The 13,801-nt window shown below is 44.5% G+C and overlaps 1 protein-coding gene across 1 annotated transcript; it reads left to right on the top strand.

The window, feature by feature from the left end:
* Positions 1–238: 238 nt before the first annotated feature.
* Positions 239–11,674, top strand: MRPS12 (mitochondrial ribosomal protein S12). Its single transcript, XM_036894708.2, has 2 exons — positions 239–585; positions 10,992–11,674. Exons 1-2 carry the CDS (start codon positions 537–539, stop codon positions 11,360–11,362), a joined length of 420 nt encoding a protein of 139 aa, XP_036750603.1. The 5' UTR covers positions 239–536; the 3' UTR covers positions 11,363–11,674.
* The last annotated feature ends 2,127 nt before the right edge of the window (positions 11,675–13,801 follow it).

Genomic DNA, 13,801 nt, shown 5'->3' with positions numbered 1-13,801 from the left:
TGCAAAGCAGCCGCCTGCTCGGGACAGGCCAATCAGACCCTGGAAGGGATAAACCCCTCCCTGTCCCTCAAAAGCAGTCCAATGAGAAAAGTTGGTAGAGATTGACTCTATCACTGATCAGTCGTCGTCTGTGCCCCGCCAAAGAAGAGCGCGCGAGAGGCAGAACCAGCCAATCCTTGCCGGGAAACTTGCGGAAGGGGCGTATCTGAGGGCCGTTGTAAGGTCGGTGAGGTCACTGGGCCCTGGTGCTTCAGCCTTCCACCGAGGCTCTCCTTGGTTTCTCTTTACCTCCTGTCTGCGGACCGGGGACGTTGGGTCCTTGAGAACCTACTCGGAGCGAAGCTGAGTTTATGGAGGGGTTTTCTGTTAGCAGCGTGAGGAGCTGTATATAGAACGTCGGAGGAAATTTTTTAGATTTAACCAGAAATCTCTGAGGACGAAAAGGGGAAAATTTAGATCCTAGCCCGATTACGGCCACTTTTCCCACCTCCTTTCTGAGTCTCTTGTCCCCTAACAGGGTCGGTGGAGGCGGCAGGATGTCCTGGTCCGGCCTTCTCCGTGGCTTCAACACGTCCTTAAGTTATGGTAAGTGAGGGCTTGAACCGTAGAGACGAGGCTGAATGAGGGTTATCCACCCTGAGACTGCAGCCCCGCAGGAATCGGGGTTTTTAATCGCGGGTGGATACACGGCGAGTTTTGGCGCAGTTTAGGTGCCGGGGCAAGAGGTGGGATGTAGTTGCATTGAGGGCTTCTCTGTCAGGTGGGTACCAAGAGTCTCAGTCAATTACTTATTTCTCCATCAAATACTTAGTGTAAATACTTAACGTGGGTGAGACATTCAAGGCGTTTAAGTCATTCATTCAGCTTTTTTTTATTTTTTATTATTATTATTTTTTTTTATGGTTTCATTTTTTTTTTTTTGTAGATAATTATTTTTTATTGGAGGGTAGTTGACACACAGTATTACATTACATTAGTTTCAGGTGTACAACACAGTGATTCAACATTTATATACATAATTCTAGGTACCAGCTATCACCATACCAAGTTGTTACAATATTTTGACTATATTCCTTATGCTATACATTACATCCCGGTTACTTATTTATTTTACAATTGGAAGTGTGTACTTTTTTTTTTTTTTTTTTTTTGTGAGGGCATCTCTCATATTTATTGATCAAATGGTTGTTAACAACAATAAAATTCTGTATAGGGGAGTCAATGCTCAATGCACAATCATTAACCACCCCAAGCCTAATTTTCGTCAGTCTCCAATCTTCTGAAGCATAACAAGTTCTTACATGGAGAACAAATTCTTACATAGTGAATAAGTTACATGGTGAACAGTACAAGGGCAGTCATCACAGAAACTTTCGGTTTTGCTCATGCATTATGAATTATAAACAGTTCAAATATGAATACTCATTTGATTTTTATACTTGATTTATATGTGGATACCACATTTCTCTTTTTTTTTTTTAATAATTATTTTTTATTGAAGGGTAGTTGACGCACAGTATTACATTACATTAGTTTCAAGTGTACAACACAGTGATAAAACATTTATATACATAATTCTAGGTTCCAGCTATCACCCTACCAAGCTGTTACAATATCTTGACTATATTCCTTATGCTATACATTACATCCCGGTTACTTATTTATTTTGCCATTGGAAGTCTGTCCTTTTTTATTTATTTATTTATTTTTATTTATTTATTTATTTATTTATTTATTTATTTTTTGTGAGGGCATCTCTCATATTTATTGATCAAATGGTTGTTAACGACAATAAAATTCTGTATAGGGGAGTCAATGCTCAATGCACAATCATTAATACACCCCAAGCCTAATTTTCGTCAGTCTCCAATCTTCTGAGGCATAACAAGTTCTTACATGGAGAACAAATTCTTACATAGTGAATAAGTTACATGGTGAACAGTACAAGGGCAGTCATCACAGAAACTTTCGGTTTTGCTCATGCATTATGAACTATAAACAGTCAGTTCAAATATGAATACTCATTTGATTTTTATACTTGATTTATATGTGGATACCACATTTCTCTCTTTATTATTATTATTTTTAATAAAATGCTGAAGTGGTAGGTAGATACAAGATAAAGGTAGAAAACATAGTTTAGTGTTGTAAGAGAGCAAATGTAGATGATCAGGTGTGTGTCTGTAGACTGTGTGTTAATCCAAGCTAGACAGGGGCAATAAAACATCCACGTATGCAGAAGATTTCTCTCAGAACAGGGGGGTGAGGTTCTAAGCCTCACCTCTGTTGATCCCCAATTTCTCACCTGATGACCCCCCTGCGACAGTGCCTGTCTTAGGTTGTTCCTCCCTTGAGGAATCTTACCCGTCTCTGGCTAACCAGTCATCTTCCGGGGCCATACAGGGAAATGTTAAGTTGGTAAGTGAGAGAGAAGCCTTATTGTTTGAAATGGTTAGCTTTTTACTTCTTTGCATATTTATGCCCTGTAGCTTCTATGCCCAGCGTTTGTCTTGAGGTATCTTTACCACTTGGAAGAATTATGATACTCGGTAAATTTGATATGAGGCACGAATTGTATTTAAGGGTTGTAATTAGGAAGGAAGAAGAAAAGCTATAGAAGTAGCAGGCGGAAGAAAACATGGGAAGATTGACTATTTCTTTGACATATCTTCTTGTAGAGTAACTTCAGCATGTATAGGTTTTAAACTACTACTTAAATTGCGCACAACCATTAACATAATAGGAGTATAGTTACATAACCAAAGCATACCTGTAATTACCAGCCATCTCCAGTGAAACCAAGAAAACCAGTTAGGCACCTTAAGCATTTGTGAAAACTTAACTATGATATGGTGGATATTGTCCAACTGAACTTGAACAGTCTGAGAGAAATCAGACAAATTAAAACAACCCATTCCTGGGGAATGTTCACATCCCATATGTTCTTTTAACAGTAAATAGTCTGTAGTTGTAAGATTTTGGAGCGCTACAGTTTGCACTTCTCCTGATTCTTGGTTGAGTTCCGACAGTATAGATGCAGTCAAATTTGTTTTACTGTATGCACAGGCCAGCTTAGATATCTCCTTCTTCATTCCCATGGCAAGTCCAGAAGCTGGTGGGATGAGTGCATCTACAGCTGTAGCAGTGCCTGGATCTTTGTTGGGGTTTTTTGATGATCATCTTCTGGCATGAGTGTTCCAGAGAGTGCTGATGTTGGAAGTTCTTTTTCATATCGTATCTTAGTTCATTTTCGGGGTAGCCCAATTAGGCTTTGATCCTCTGTATAAACACAAACAGACCGTTTGTCTACACTTTTATATGCCCTTTATACCCTTATGTAGAACTCATTGGAGGTTACCACACAGGAACTACCTTTTTTTTTTTTTTTTTTTGGTAATACTAATCTACACTTACATGACAAATATTATGTTTACTAGGCTCTCCCCTATACCAGGTCCCCCCTATAAACCCCTTTACAGTCACTGTCCATCAGGATAGCAAAATGTTGTAGAATCACTACTTGCCTTCTCTGTGTTGTACAGCCCTCCCCTTTCTCCCACCCCCCCATGCATGTTAATCTTAATACCCCCCTACTTCTCCCCCCCTTATCCCTCCCTACCCACCCATCCTCCCCAGTCCCTTTCCCTTTGGTACCTTTTAGTCCATTCTTGAGTTCTGTGATTCTGCTGCTGTTTTGTTCCTCCAGTTTTTCCTTTGTTCTTATATTCCACAGATGAGTGAAATCATTTGGTATTTCTCTTTCTCCGCTTGGCTTGTTTCACTGAGCATAGTACCCTCCAGCTCCATCCATGTTGCTGCAAATGGTACGATTTGTCCTTTTCTTATGGCTGAGTAGTATTCCATTGTGTATATGTACCACATCTTCTTTGTCCATTCATCTATCGATGGACATTTAGGTTGCTTCCAATTCTTGGCTATTGTAAATAGTGCTGCGATAAACATAGGGGTGCACTGATCTTTCTCATACTTGATTGCTGCATTCTTAGGGTAAATTCCTAGGAGTGTAATTCCTGGGTCAAATGGTAAGTCTGTTTTGAGCATTTTGATGTACCTCCATACTGCTTTCCACAATGGTTGAACTAACTTACATTCCCACCAGCAGTGTAGGAGGGTTCCCCTTTCTCCACAGCCTCGCCAACATTTGTTGTTTGTCTTTTGGATGGCAGCCATCCTTACTGGTGTGAGGTGATACCTCATTGTACTTTTAATTTGCATTTCTCTGATAATTAGCGATGTGGAGCATCTTTTCATGTGTCTGTTGGCCATCTGTATTTCTTTTTTGGAGAACCATCTGTTTAGTTTCTCTGCCCATTTTTTAATTGGGTTATTTGTTTTCTGTTTGTTGAGGCGTGTGAGCTCTTTATATATTCTGGACGTCAAGCCTTTATCGGATGTGTCATTTTCAAATATATTCTCCCATAGTGTAGGGTTCCTTTTTGTTCTGTTGATGGTGTCTTTTGCTGTACAGAAGCTTTTCAGCATAATATAGTCCTACTTGTTCATTTTTGCTGTTGTTTTCCTTGCCCGGGGAGATATGTTCAAGAAGAGGTCACTCATGTTTATGTCTAAGAGGTTTTTGCCTATGTTTTCTTCCAAGAGTTTAATGGTTTCATGACTTACATTCAGGTCTTTGATCCATTTTGAGTTTACTTTTGTATATGGGGTTAGACAATGGTCCAGTTTCATTCTCCTACATGTAGCTGTCCAGTTTTGCCAGCACCATGTGTTGAAGAGACTGTCATTTTGCCATTGTATGTCCATGGCTCCTTTATCAAATATTAATTGACCATATATGTCTGGGGTTAATGTCTGGATTCTCTAGTCTGTTCCATTGGTCTGTGGCTCTGTTCTTGTGCCAGTACCAAATTGTCTTGATTACTATGGTTTTATAGTAGAGCTTGAAGTTGGGGAGTGAGATCCCCCCTACTTTATTCTTCTTTCTCAGGATTGCTTTGGCTATTCGGGGTCTTTGGTGTTTCCATATGAATTTTTGAATTATTTGTTCCAGTTCATTGAAGAATGTTGCTGGTAGTTTCATAGGAATTGCATCAAATCTGTATATTGCTTTGGGCAGGATGACCATTTTGACGATATTAATTCTTCCTAGCCACGAGCATGGGATGAGTTTTCATCTGTTAGTGTCCCCTTTAATTTCTCTTAAGAGTGACTTGTAGTTTTCAGAGTATAAGTCTTTCACTTCTTTGGTTAGGTTTATTCCTAGGTATTTTTTTTTTTTGATGCAATTGTGAATGGAGTTGTTTTCCTGATTTCTCTTTCTGTTGGTTCATTGTTAGTATATAGGAAAGCCACAGATTTCTGTGTATTGATTTTGTATCCTGCAACTTTGCTGTATTCCGATATCAGTTCTAGTAGTTTTGGGGTGGAGTCTTTAGGGTTTTTTATGTACAGTATCATGTCATCTGCAAATAGTGACAGTTTAACTTCTTCTTTACCAATCTGGATTCCTTGTATTTTTTTGTTTTGTCTGATTGCCATGGCTAGGACCTCCAGTACTATGTTAAATAACACTGGGGAGAGCGGGCATCCCTGTCTAGTTCCGGATCTCAGAGGAAATGCTTTCAGCTTCTCGCTGTTCAATATAATGTTGGCTGTGGGTTTATCATAGATGGCCTTTATTATGTTGAGGTACTTGCCCTCTATTCCCATTTTGCTGAGAGTTTTTATCATGAATGGATATTGAACTTTGTCAAATGCTTTTTCAGCATCTATGGAGATGATCATGTGGTTTTTGTCTTTCTTTTTGTTGATGTGGTGGATGATGTTGATGGACTTTCAAATGTTGTACCATCCTTGCATCCCTGGGATGAATCCCACTTGGTCATGGTGTATGATCCTTTTGATGTATTTTTGAATTCGGTTTGCTAATATTTTGTTGAGTATTTTTGCATCTACGTTCATCAGGGATATTGGTCTGTAGTTTTCTTTTTTGGTGGGGTCTTTGCCTGGTTTTGGTATTAGGGTGATGTTAGCTTCATAGAATGAGTTTGGGAGTATCCCCTCCTCCTCTATTTTTTGGAAAACTTTAAGGAGAATGGGTATTATGTCTTCCCTGTATGTCTGATAAAATTCCGAGGTAAATCCATCTGGCCCGGGGGTTTTGTTCTTTGGTAGTTTTTTGATTACTGCTTCAATTTCGTTGCTGGTAATTGGTCTGTTTAGTTTTTGTGTTTCTTTCTGGGTCAGTCTTGGAAGGTTGTATTTTTCTAGGAAGTTGTCCGTTTCTCCTAGGTTTCCCAGCTTGTTAGCATATAGGTTTTCATAGTATTCTCTAATAATTCTTTGTATTTCTGTGGGGTCCATCGTGATTTTTCCTTCTCATTTCTGATACTGTTGATTTGTGTTGACTCTCTTTTCTTCTTAATAAGTCTGGCTAGAGGCTTATCTATTTTGTTTATTTTCTCGAAGAACCAGCTCTTGGTTTTATTGATTTTTGCTATTGTTTTATTCTTCTCAATTTTATTTATTTCTTCTCTGATCTTTATTATGTCCCTCCTTCTGCTGACCTTAGGCCTCATTTGTTCTTCTTTTTCCAATTTCGATAATTGTGGCATTAGACCATTCATTTGGGATTGTTCTTCCTTTTTTAAATATGCTTGGATTGCTATATACTTTCCTCTTAAGACTGCTTTTGCTGCGTCCCACAGAAGTTGGGGCTTAGTGTTGTTGTTGTCATTTGTTTCCATATATTGCTGGATCTCCATTTTGAATTGGTCATTGATCCATTGATTATTTAGGAGCGTGTTGTTAAGCCTCCATGTGTTTGTGAGCCTCTTTGCTTTCTTTGTACAGTTTATTTCTAGTTTTATGCCTTTGTGGTCTGAAAAGTTGGTTGGTAGGATTTCAATCTTTTGGAATTTTCTGAGGCTCTTTTTGTGGCCTAGTATGTGGTCTATTCTGGAGAATGTTCCATGTGCACTTGAGAAGAATGTATATCCTGTTGCTTTTGGATGTAGAGTTCTATAGATGTCTATTAGGTCCATCTGCTCCACTGTGTTGTTCAGTGCTTCCGTGTCCTTACTTATTTTCTGCCTGGTGGATCTATCCTTTGGGGTGAGTGGTGTGTTGAAGTCTCCTAGAATGAATGCATTGCAGTCTGTTTCCCCCTTTAGTTCTGTTAGTATTTGTTTCACATATGCTGGTGCTCCTGTGTTGGGTGCATATATATTTATAATGGTTATATCCTCTTGTTGGACTGAGCCCTTTATCATTATGTAGTGTCCTTTTTTCTCTCGTTACTTTCTTTGTTTTGAAGTCTATTTTGTCTGATATTAGTACTGCAACCCCTGCTTTCTTCTCGCTGTTGTTTGCTTGAAATATGTTTTTGCATCCCTTGACTTTTAGTCTGTACATGTCTTTGGGTTTGAGGTGAGTTTCTTGTAAGCAGCATATAGATGGGTCTTGCTTTTTTATCCATTCTATTACTCTGTGTCTTTTGATTGGTGCATTCAGCCCATTAACATTTAGGGTGACTATTGAAAGATATGTACTTATTGCCATTGCAGGCTTTAAATTCGTGGTTACCAAAGGTTCAAGGTTAGCCTCTTTAGTATCTTACTGCCTAACTTAGCTCGCTTATTGAGCTGTTATATACACTGTCTGGAGATTCTTTTCTTCTCTCCCTTCTTATTCCTCCTCCTCCATTCTTCATATGTTGGGTGTTTTGTTCTGTGCTCTTTCTAGGAGTGCTCCCATCTAGAGCAGTCCCTGTAAGATGTTCTGTAGAGGTGGTTTGTGGGAAGCAAATTCCCTCAGCTTTTGTTTGTCTGGGAATTGTTTAATCCCACCATCATATTTGAATGATAGTCGTGCTGGATACAGTATCCTTGGTTCAAGGCCCTTCTGTTTCATTGTATTAAAGATATCATGCCATTCTCTTCTGGCCTGTAGGGTTTCTGTGGAGAAGTCTGATGTTAGCCTGATGGGTTTTCCTTTATAGGTGACCTTTTTCTCTCTAGCTGCCTTTAAAACTCTTTCCTTGTCCTTGATCTTTGCCATTTTAATTATTATGTGTCTTGGTGTTGTGCTCCTTAGATCCTTTCTGTTGGGGGTTCTGTGTATTTCCGTGGTCTGTTCAATTATTTCCTCCCCCAGTTTGGGGAAGTTTTCAGCAATTATTTCTTCCAAGATACTTTCCATCCCTTCTCCTCTCTCTTCTTCTTCTGGTACCCCTATAATACGGATATTGTTCCTTTTGGATTGGTCACACAGTTCTCTTAATATTGTTTCTTTCCTGGAGATCCTTTTATCTCTCTCTCTGTGTCAGCTTCTATGCGTTCCTGTTGTCTGGTTTCAGTTCCATCAAATGGCCTCTTGCATCCTATCCATTCTGCTTATAAACCCTTCCAGAGTTTGTTTCATTTCTGTAATCTCCTTTCTGGCATCTGTGATCTCCCTCCGGACTTCATCCCATATCTCTTGCGTATTTCTCTGCATCTCTGTCAGCATGTTTATGATTCTTATTTTGAATTCTTTTTCAGGAAGACTGGTTAGGTCTGTCTCCTTCTCTGGTGTTGTCTCTGTGATCTTTGTCGGCCTGTAGCTTTGCCTTTTCATGGTGATAGGAATAGTCTGCAGAACTGGGACGAGTGACGGCTGGAAGGACTTCCTTTCTTGTTGGTTTGTGGCCCTCCTCTCCTGGGAGAACAGCGACCTCTAGTGGCTTGTGCTGCGCAGCTGCGCGCAGACAGGGTTTCTGCTTCCTGCCCAGCCGCTATGGAGTTTATCTCTGCTGTTGCTGTGGGCGTGGCCTGGCTCGGGCAGCTGCTCCAAAGTGGTGGAGTCGCGTTGGAGCAGGAGCTGCTGGGAGGCTATTTATCTCCGTAAGGGGCCTCCCTGCTCCCTGCAGCCCAGGGGTTAGGGTGCCCAGAGATCCCCGGATTCCCTACCTCTGGATTAAGTGTCCCGCCCTGCCCCTTTAAGACTTCCAAAAAGCACCCGCCAAAACAAAACAACGACCACCAAAAAAAAAAAAAAAAAAACATTTTTAAATTAAAAAAAAAAAAGTGGCCGCTCGTTTTTCTTTATTCTCCAGTGCCGGCCTCAGGCCTCTGCTCACCGGTCTTGCAGCCCTGTTTCCCTAGTATTGGGGTCCCTATCCCTTTAAGACTTCCAAAAAGTGCTCGCCAAAACAAAAGAGCAAAAAAAAAAAAAAAAATGGTCGCTCGCTTTTCTGGTGTCCTCCGGTGCCTGCTCACTGTTCTTGCTGCCCTGTTTCCCTAGTATTCAGGGCCCCCCGCGCACGCAGTGTGTCTGCGCTCTGGCCCGGATGGCTGGGACAGGGTGTTCGGCAGTCCTGGGCTCCGTCTCCCTCCCGCTCTGCCTATTCTTCTCCTGCCGGGAGCTGGGGGGAGGGGTGCTTGGCTCCCGCCGGGCCGGGGCTTGTATCTTACCCCCTTCGCGAGGCGCTGGTTTCTCTCAGGTGTGGATGTGGTCTGGATATTGTCCTGTGTCCTCTGGTCTTTATTCTAGGAAGAGTTGTCTTTGTTATATTTTCATAGATATATGTGGTTTTGGGAGGAGATTTCCGCTGCTCTACTCACGCCGCCATCTTGGCTCCCTCAGCTGTTTTTTTTTTTAAAGAGCCTGGTATGTGCCAGACACTGAGAGGGACTTTATGAGATTATTATTACGAAGTTGCTCATTCCAAAAACCTCAAGTTCTTCTCATAGGCCATGCCTTTTATGAGGCATTTAATTCACTTATTCATCCTGCAAACCTTTATTAAGCCCCTTCTGCTTGCCATTCACCAAGAGTCACAAGACTGGGCAAGGCAGGCCTGCACCCTGCATGTGGAATCTGGGATAGCTTGACATGCATATGTCACGGTGGCCTCTCAGGCACAGTGCTCAGGAGAGAGATGTGATTATGGTGTCCACCATACAGATGAGGACACTGAGGCAGCGGGAGGTGGAGAGTCTTACTCAACGGCACACTGCTAGGAGAGACTTCTAGGAATTTCTAGTCTCATTCCCTTCGAGGATTCTGCTGTTACATGTGGAAATGGACAGCAGGGCCAGGATAGTGAGGGGGTATGAAAGGGCATTTGTGCTAGTAACAGAGAGAAACGATGCACCTCAAAGCCCTGGACTGGGAGCTCGAAGGGGGCATGGCCAAGGGCTGCCTCAGTTAACCACTGTGTCTGCCTTTTTGTGGCCAAGACACAGTACGTGCTCAGTGAATCCAGTTGAAGAGAATCCAGTTGTCTTTGAATCTTCTCACATCCTACATCCATCCTACATCCTTGTGAGCAAATCCCATCTGCCTTGGAAATATATTCCCTCCCCCACCTCTTTCCTCTTACTGCAGCTACATGGGTCTCCTTTCTGTTGGCATGTTTGGGGACATAGGCTGGCCCAGGGGGAGCAAGGAGGTAGATGGGGGATGAGGTCAGGGAAGTAATGGGGGCAGATGGTGTGGGGCCTCTTGGGCCACGGGGAGGACTTTGGCTCTTATCCTGAGTGAAGTGGCACTATAAGAGGGCTCTGAGCAGGGAGGGACCTTGTCTGACCCAGGTGTCCCCAAGGGCTGCATGTAGGGAGCAGACAGTAGGAATAGGGAGACCTGGGAGGAGTAGGACACAGGAGGTGAGGGTGGACAGGACCAGAGTGGAAGCAAGTGAAGGAGGGAGAAAAGGGTCTGTTTGGAAGTTCAGCTGACAGGATCTGCTGGCAGGTTGGAAGTGGGTGGGACAGGAAGGGGAGGAGTGACAGCTCCCAGGAACCCTGCTAGCGCTGCTGTGGGGATGGCATGAGTTAACGTAAGTACGTGCATAAAACTGGACACAGCACAGGGTCAGTTTCTTTGCTTTTATTATGTCTAAACAACATAAAAATTAATACCTTACTTGCAGAATAACATGAGTTATATGCTTAAAGTAGAACCTTTCACATACTATTATCCATTCATTGGAAAAATAACCCCCCTCTGCCCTCTGGGTCGTGTCTTTCCAGGCCTAACTCTGGCCCCCCAGCTCTGCGCCACCCGCCCCATGGCCACCCTGAACCAGATGCACCGAAAGGGGCCTCCAAAGTGGCCACCTTCAAAACCGGGTCCCACGAACGGACGGCCACAGCTGAAGGGTGTCGTTCTGCACACATTCACCCGCAAGCCCAAGAAGCCCAACTCAGCCAACCGCAAGTGCTGCCGTGTGCGGCTTAGCACAGGCCATGAGGCTGTCTGCTTTATTCCTGGAGAGGGCCACAGCCTGCAGGAGCACCACGTGGTGCTTGTGCAGGGCGGCCGCACCCAGGACCTGCCTGGGGTTAAGCTCACTGTTGTGCGCGGGAAGTACGACTGTGGTCATGTCCAGAAGAAGAAATGAGTACAGGGGCACCCTGGGCTGGGGTTCACACAGAACAGGAACCTTCCTCTCTGAAGCCCTGTGATCTCCTTGGGAAGCTCTTCCAGCTCTGGAAGCACCAGACCCTGGGTTCAAATCCAGCCTTCTTCCGTCAGAATCACCCAACAGCTCATAGGGATCCTGGGTGTGAGTTAGAAAAAGACACCCCTTTGTCAACTCCCTTGGCTCCCATGTATAGGGGGCTGGCTTGAGGGACCTCATCTGCTGGGACAAGGCACTCTCCTGCTGTCTGTTGGGAAGGGGTTGCAATAAACAGACGCTCCCCGCTCCTCACTCTTGTGATGTGTGTCGTGAACTTATTTGTGCGGTATTTGCCTTCTTGTGGTCTTGGCTATTGGCATCCCCTTAGGGCCTCAGTTCCCTGCTCCAGAAAATAGCTCCCTTCTGTGTCCACATGTTGGGTTTGGTGAGGAGTAAATCAGACACTATGCACATTGTGTGCGTGAATGGATGGCTGTCCTCTCTTCAGCGTTGGAATCAGCTGGGTAGCACCGAGGCCCAGTTCTTTGCTGCAGGCCAAGGGCCTAGGCAGGGAAAACCCTGTCCTCAAGCTTCCTGGGAAAAACAGCAGTGATGTTAGTGTCAGTGTTGAAGGACATGGAAAGGATTGAATGGGGCCCGCTGCTGCCAACGTGGGGGCTGGTGTGTTCTGTTAATGCTGAGACTTGTACACAGGAGGCCAGGAGGTGATAGATGGGGTGGTAGGGCCTATGGAAGTTTGCTTCTCATCGTTTGTATTTTTTCTGCAAAATAAGAAGCAAGGGGAGAATGAAGAGGTAGAAGGAGGTGTTATGGACTCTGGGGTAGAGAAGAAGGTATGAAAAGGTTACCTATAGAGAGGAAAAGCAGGTGGATAAGAGAAATGTAATCTGATTGCCGGCAGCATTAGGGCCTTGAGGCTCAAGTTCTCAAACCTGAAGTGAGACCAGAGTGGAGTTGTGTGTTGTTCTTCAGCCATTTTAAACTGTGGGTACAGGTGCATGGTAGGCGGAGGGCTAGATTTAACCTGGGTCATGTGTAGGAGGAAGCCAGAGGAGGCAAGGGTGTAATGCAAATAATGTTTTTAACAATTAGCCAAGGAATTGAAACTGGATTAGGAAGAAATGAGAACTTGAGGGGGTGAGGAGCAGTGAAAAGGAAGTAGGCACAAAGGATGGAAGATCACAGTGGGCTGGAGGGATTGTGGGGTCTCAGGCCCTCGAGGGAAAGAGCTGGAAAGAGAGGAGGTGATGGGTGGAGAGCAAAATGCCTATGGTTGAGGTCCTGAAGAGCTATTCAGACAAGGTATAGTTGTGACCATGGTGGGGAGGGGCTGAGAGGAGAGCAGCTCAGAGAACAGAGGTGGGGGTGGCAAAAGGAAGGGTCACCTACCTGGATAGGGAAATCACCAAGAATGTTGATAGAACAGCAGTAGTGGTATGAGCCCAGAGCTAAAATGGAGAAGTGAGGGGTAGTGATCTGGGTCAGCAGGTGATGCACGAGGTGGGGTAGTGAACAATCTACTCTGATGATGTGAGATTCATAGCTGAAGGGTTTGGGGGAAGACGGAGGGAGAATGGCCTGGAAAGGAGCAAGGAGATTTACCCACTTCGAAGGGCCACATGAGTGCTTGGTTCTGATTAGAGCAAGGTGACAAGAATGTTCAGTGAAGAGACTGAGAAAACAGATTTTGCCGAAGATAGTTCATGAGTTCCAAAGGCCCAAGAGGTCGGCACAGGTCGGGTTATGAAGTGGAAATGGTTTGATCCTTGGTGGGTTTTCCTTTTGAGTCTTCAGTGTGCTTATGGCCATATATATGAAGTGCTTGGCTTCAATGTGCCAGACAGAGATGGAAGCCAGGGTCAGCAGTCCTGGTGGTCACGGACAGGCCAAGGGTCTGTTGCTCAAGGGGGAAAGGTGGGGAGAAGCCGATTCCGGAGGAATCCAAGCGGCAGGAACTAGGTGCCCGATTTTTGCAGCCATGGCAGTTCCCTGACCGTCCATTGGAGCTGGTGAGGTCACAGTCAAGCTGCGGGGGGGGACCTTGTGTCCTGGGAAGAGAGATTGAGGGAGGCCAAGCTACCCTGACCTGCCAACCCCTCTCAACCTGCAGGACTCCGGAGGCCGGAGATGGGCACCCAGCCCCCGGAGCTGCTCGTGCAGGTGCTAAGCTACGTGCCTCCGCACGCGTTAGTGACTCGCTGCCGCCCAGTGTGCCGCGCCTGGCATGACGTGGTGGACGGGCTCACCTTGTGGCTGCTGCAGCTGGCCCGCGACAGCAGCCCCGAGGGCCGCGCCCTCTACACGGTGGCCCAGCGCTGCCCGTGCAACAGCGAGGACAAGGAGGAGTTCCCGCTGTGCGCCCTGGCACGCTACTGTCTGTGCACCGCTGGGCCGCAACCTCATCTTCAACTCCTGCAG

The sequence above is a fragment of the Manis pentadactyla genome, chromosome 15, assembly GCF_030020395.1.
Source record: "Manis pentadactyla isolate mManPen7 chromosome 15, mManPen7.hap1, whole genome shotgun sequence".
Classification (NCBI taxonomy): Eukaryota; Metazoa; Chordata; class Mammalia; order Pholidota; family Manidae; genus Manis; species Manis pentadactyla.
Note: the sequence above shows the minus strand (reverse complement) of the source record. Positions and strands in the feature narration are given on the sequence as shown.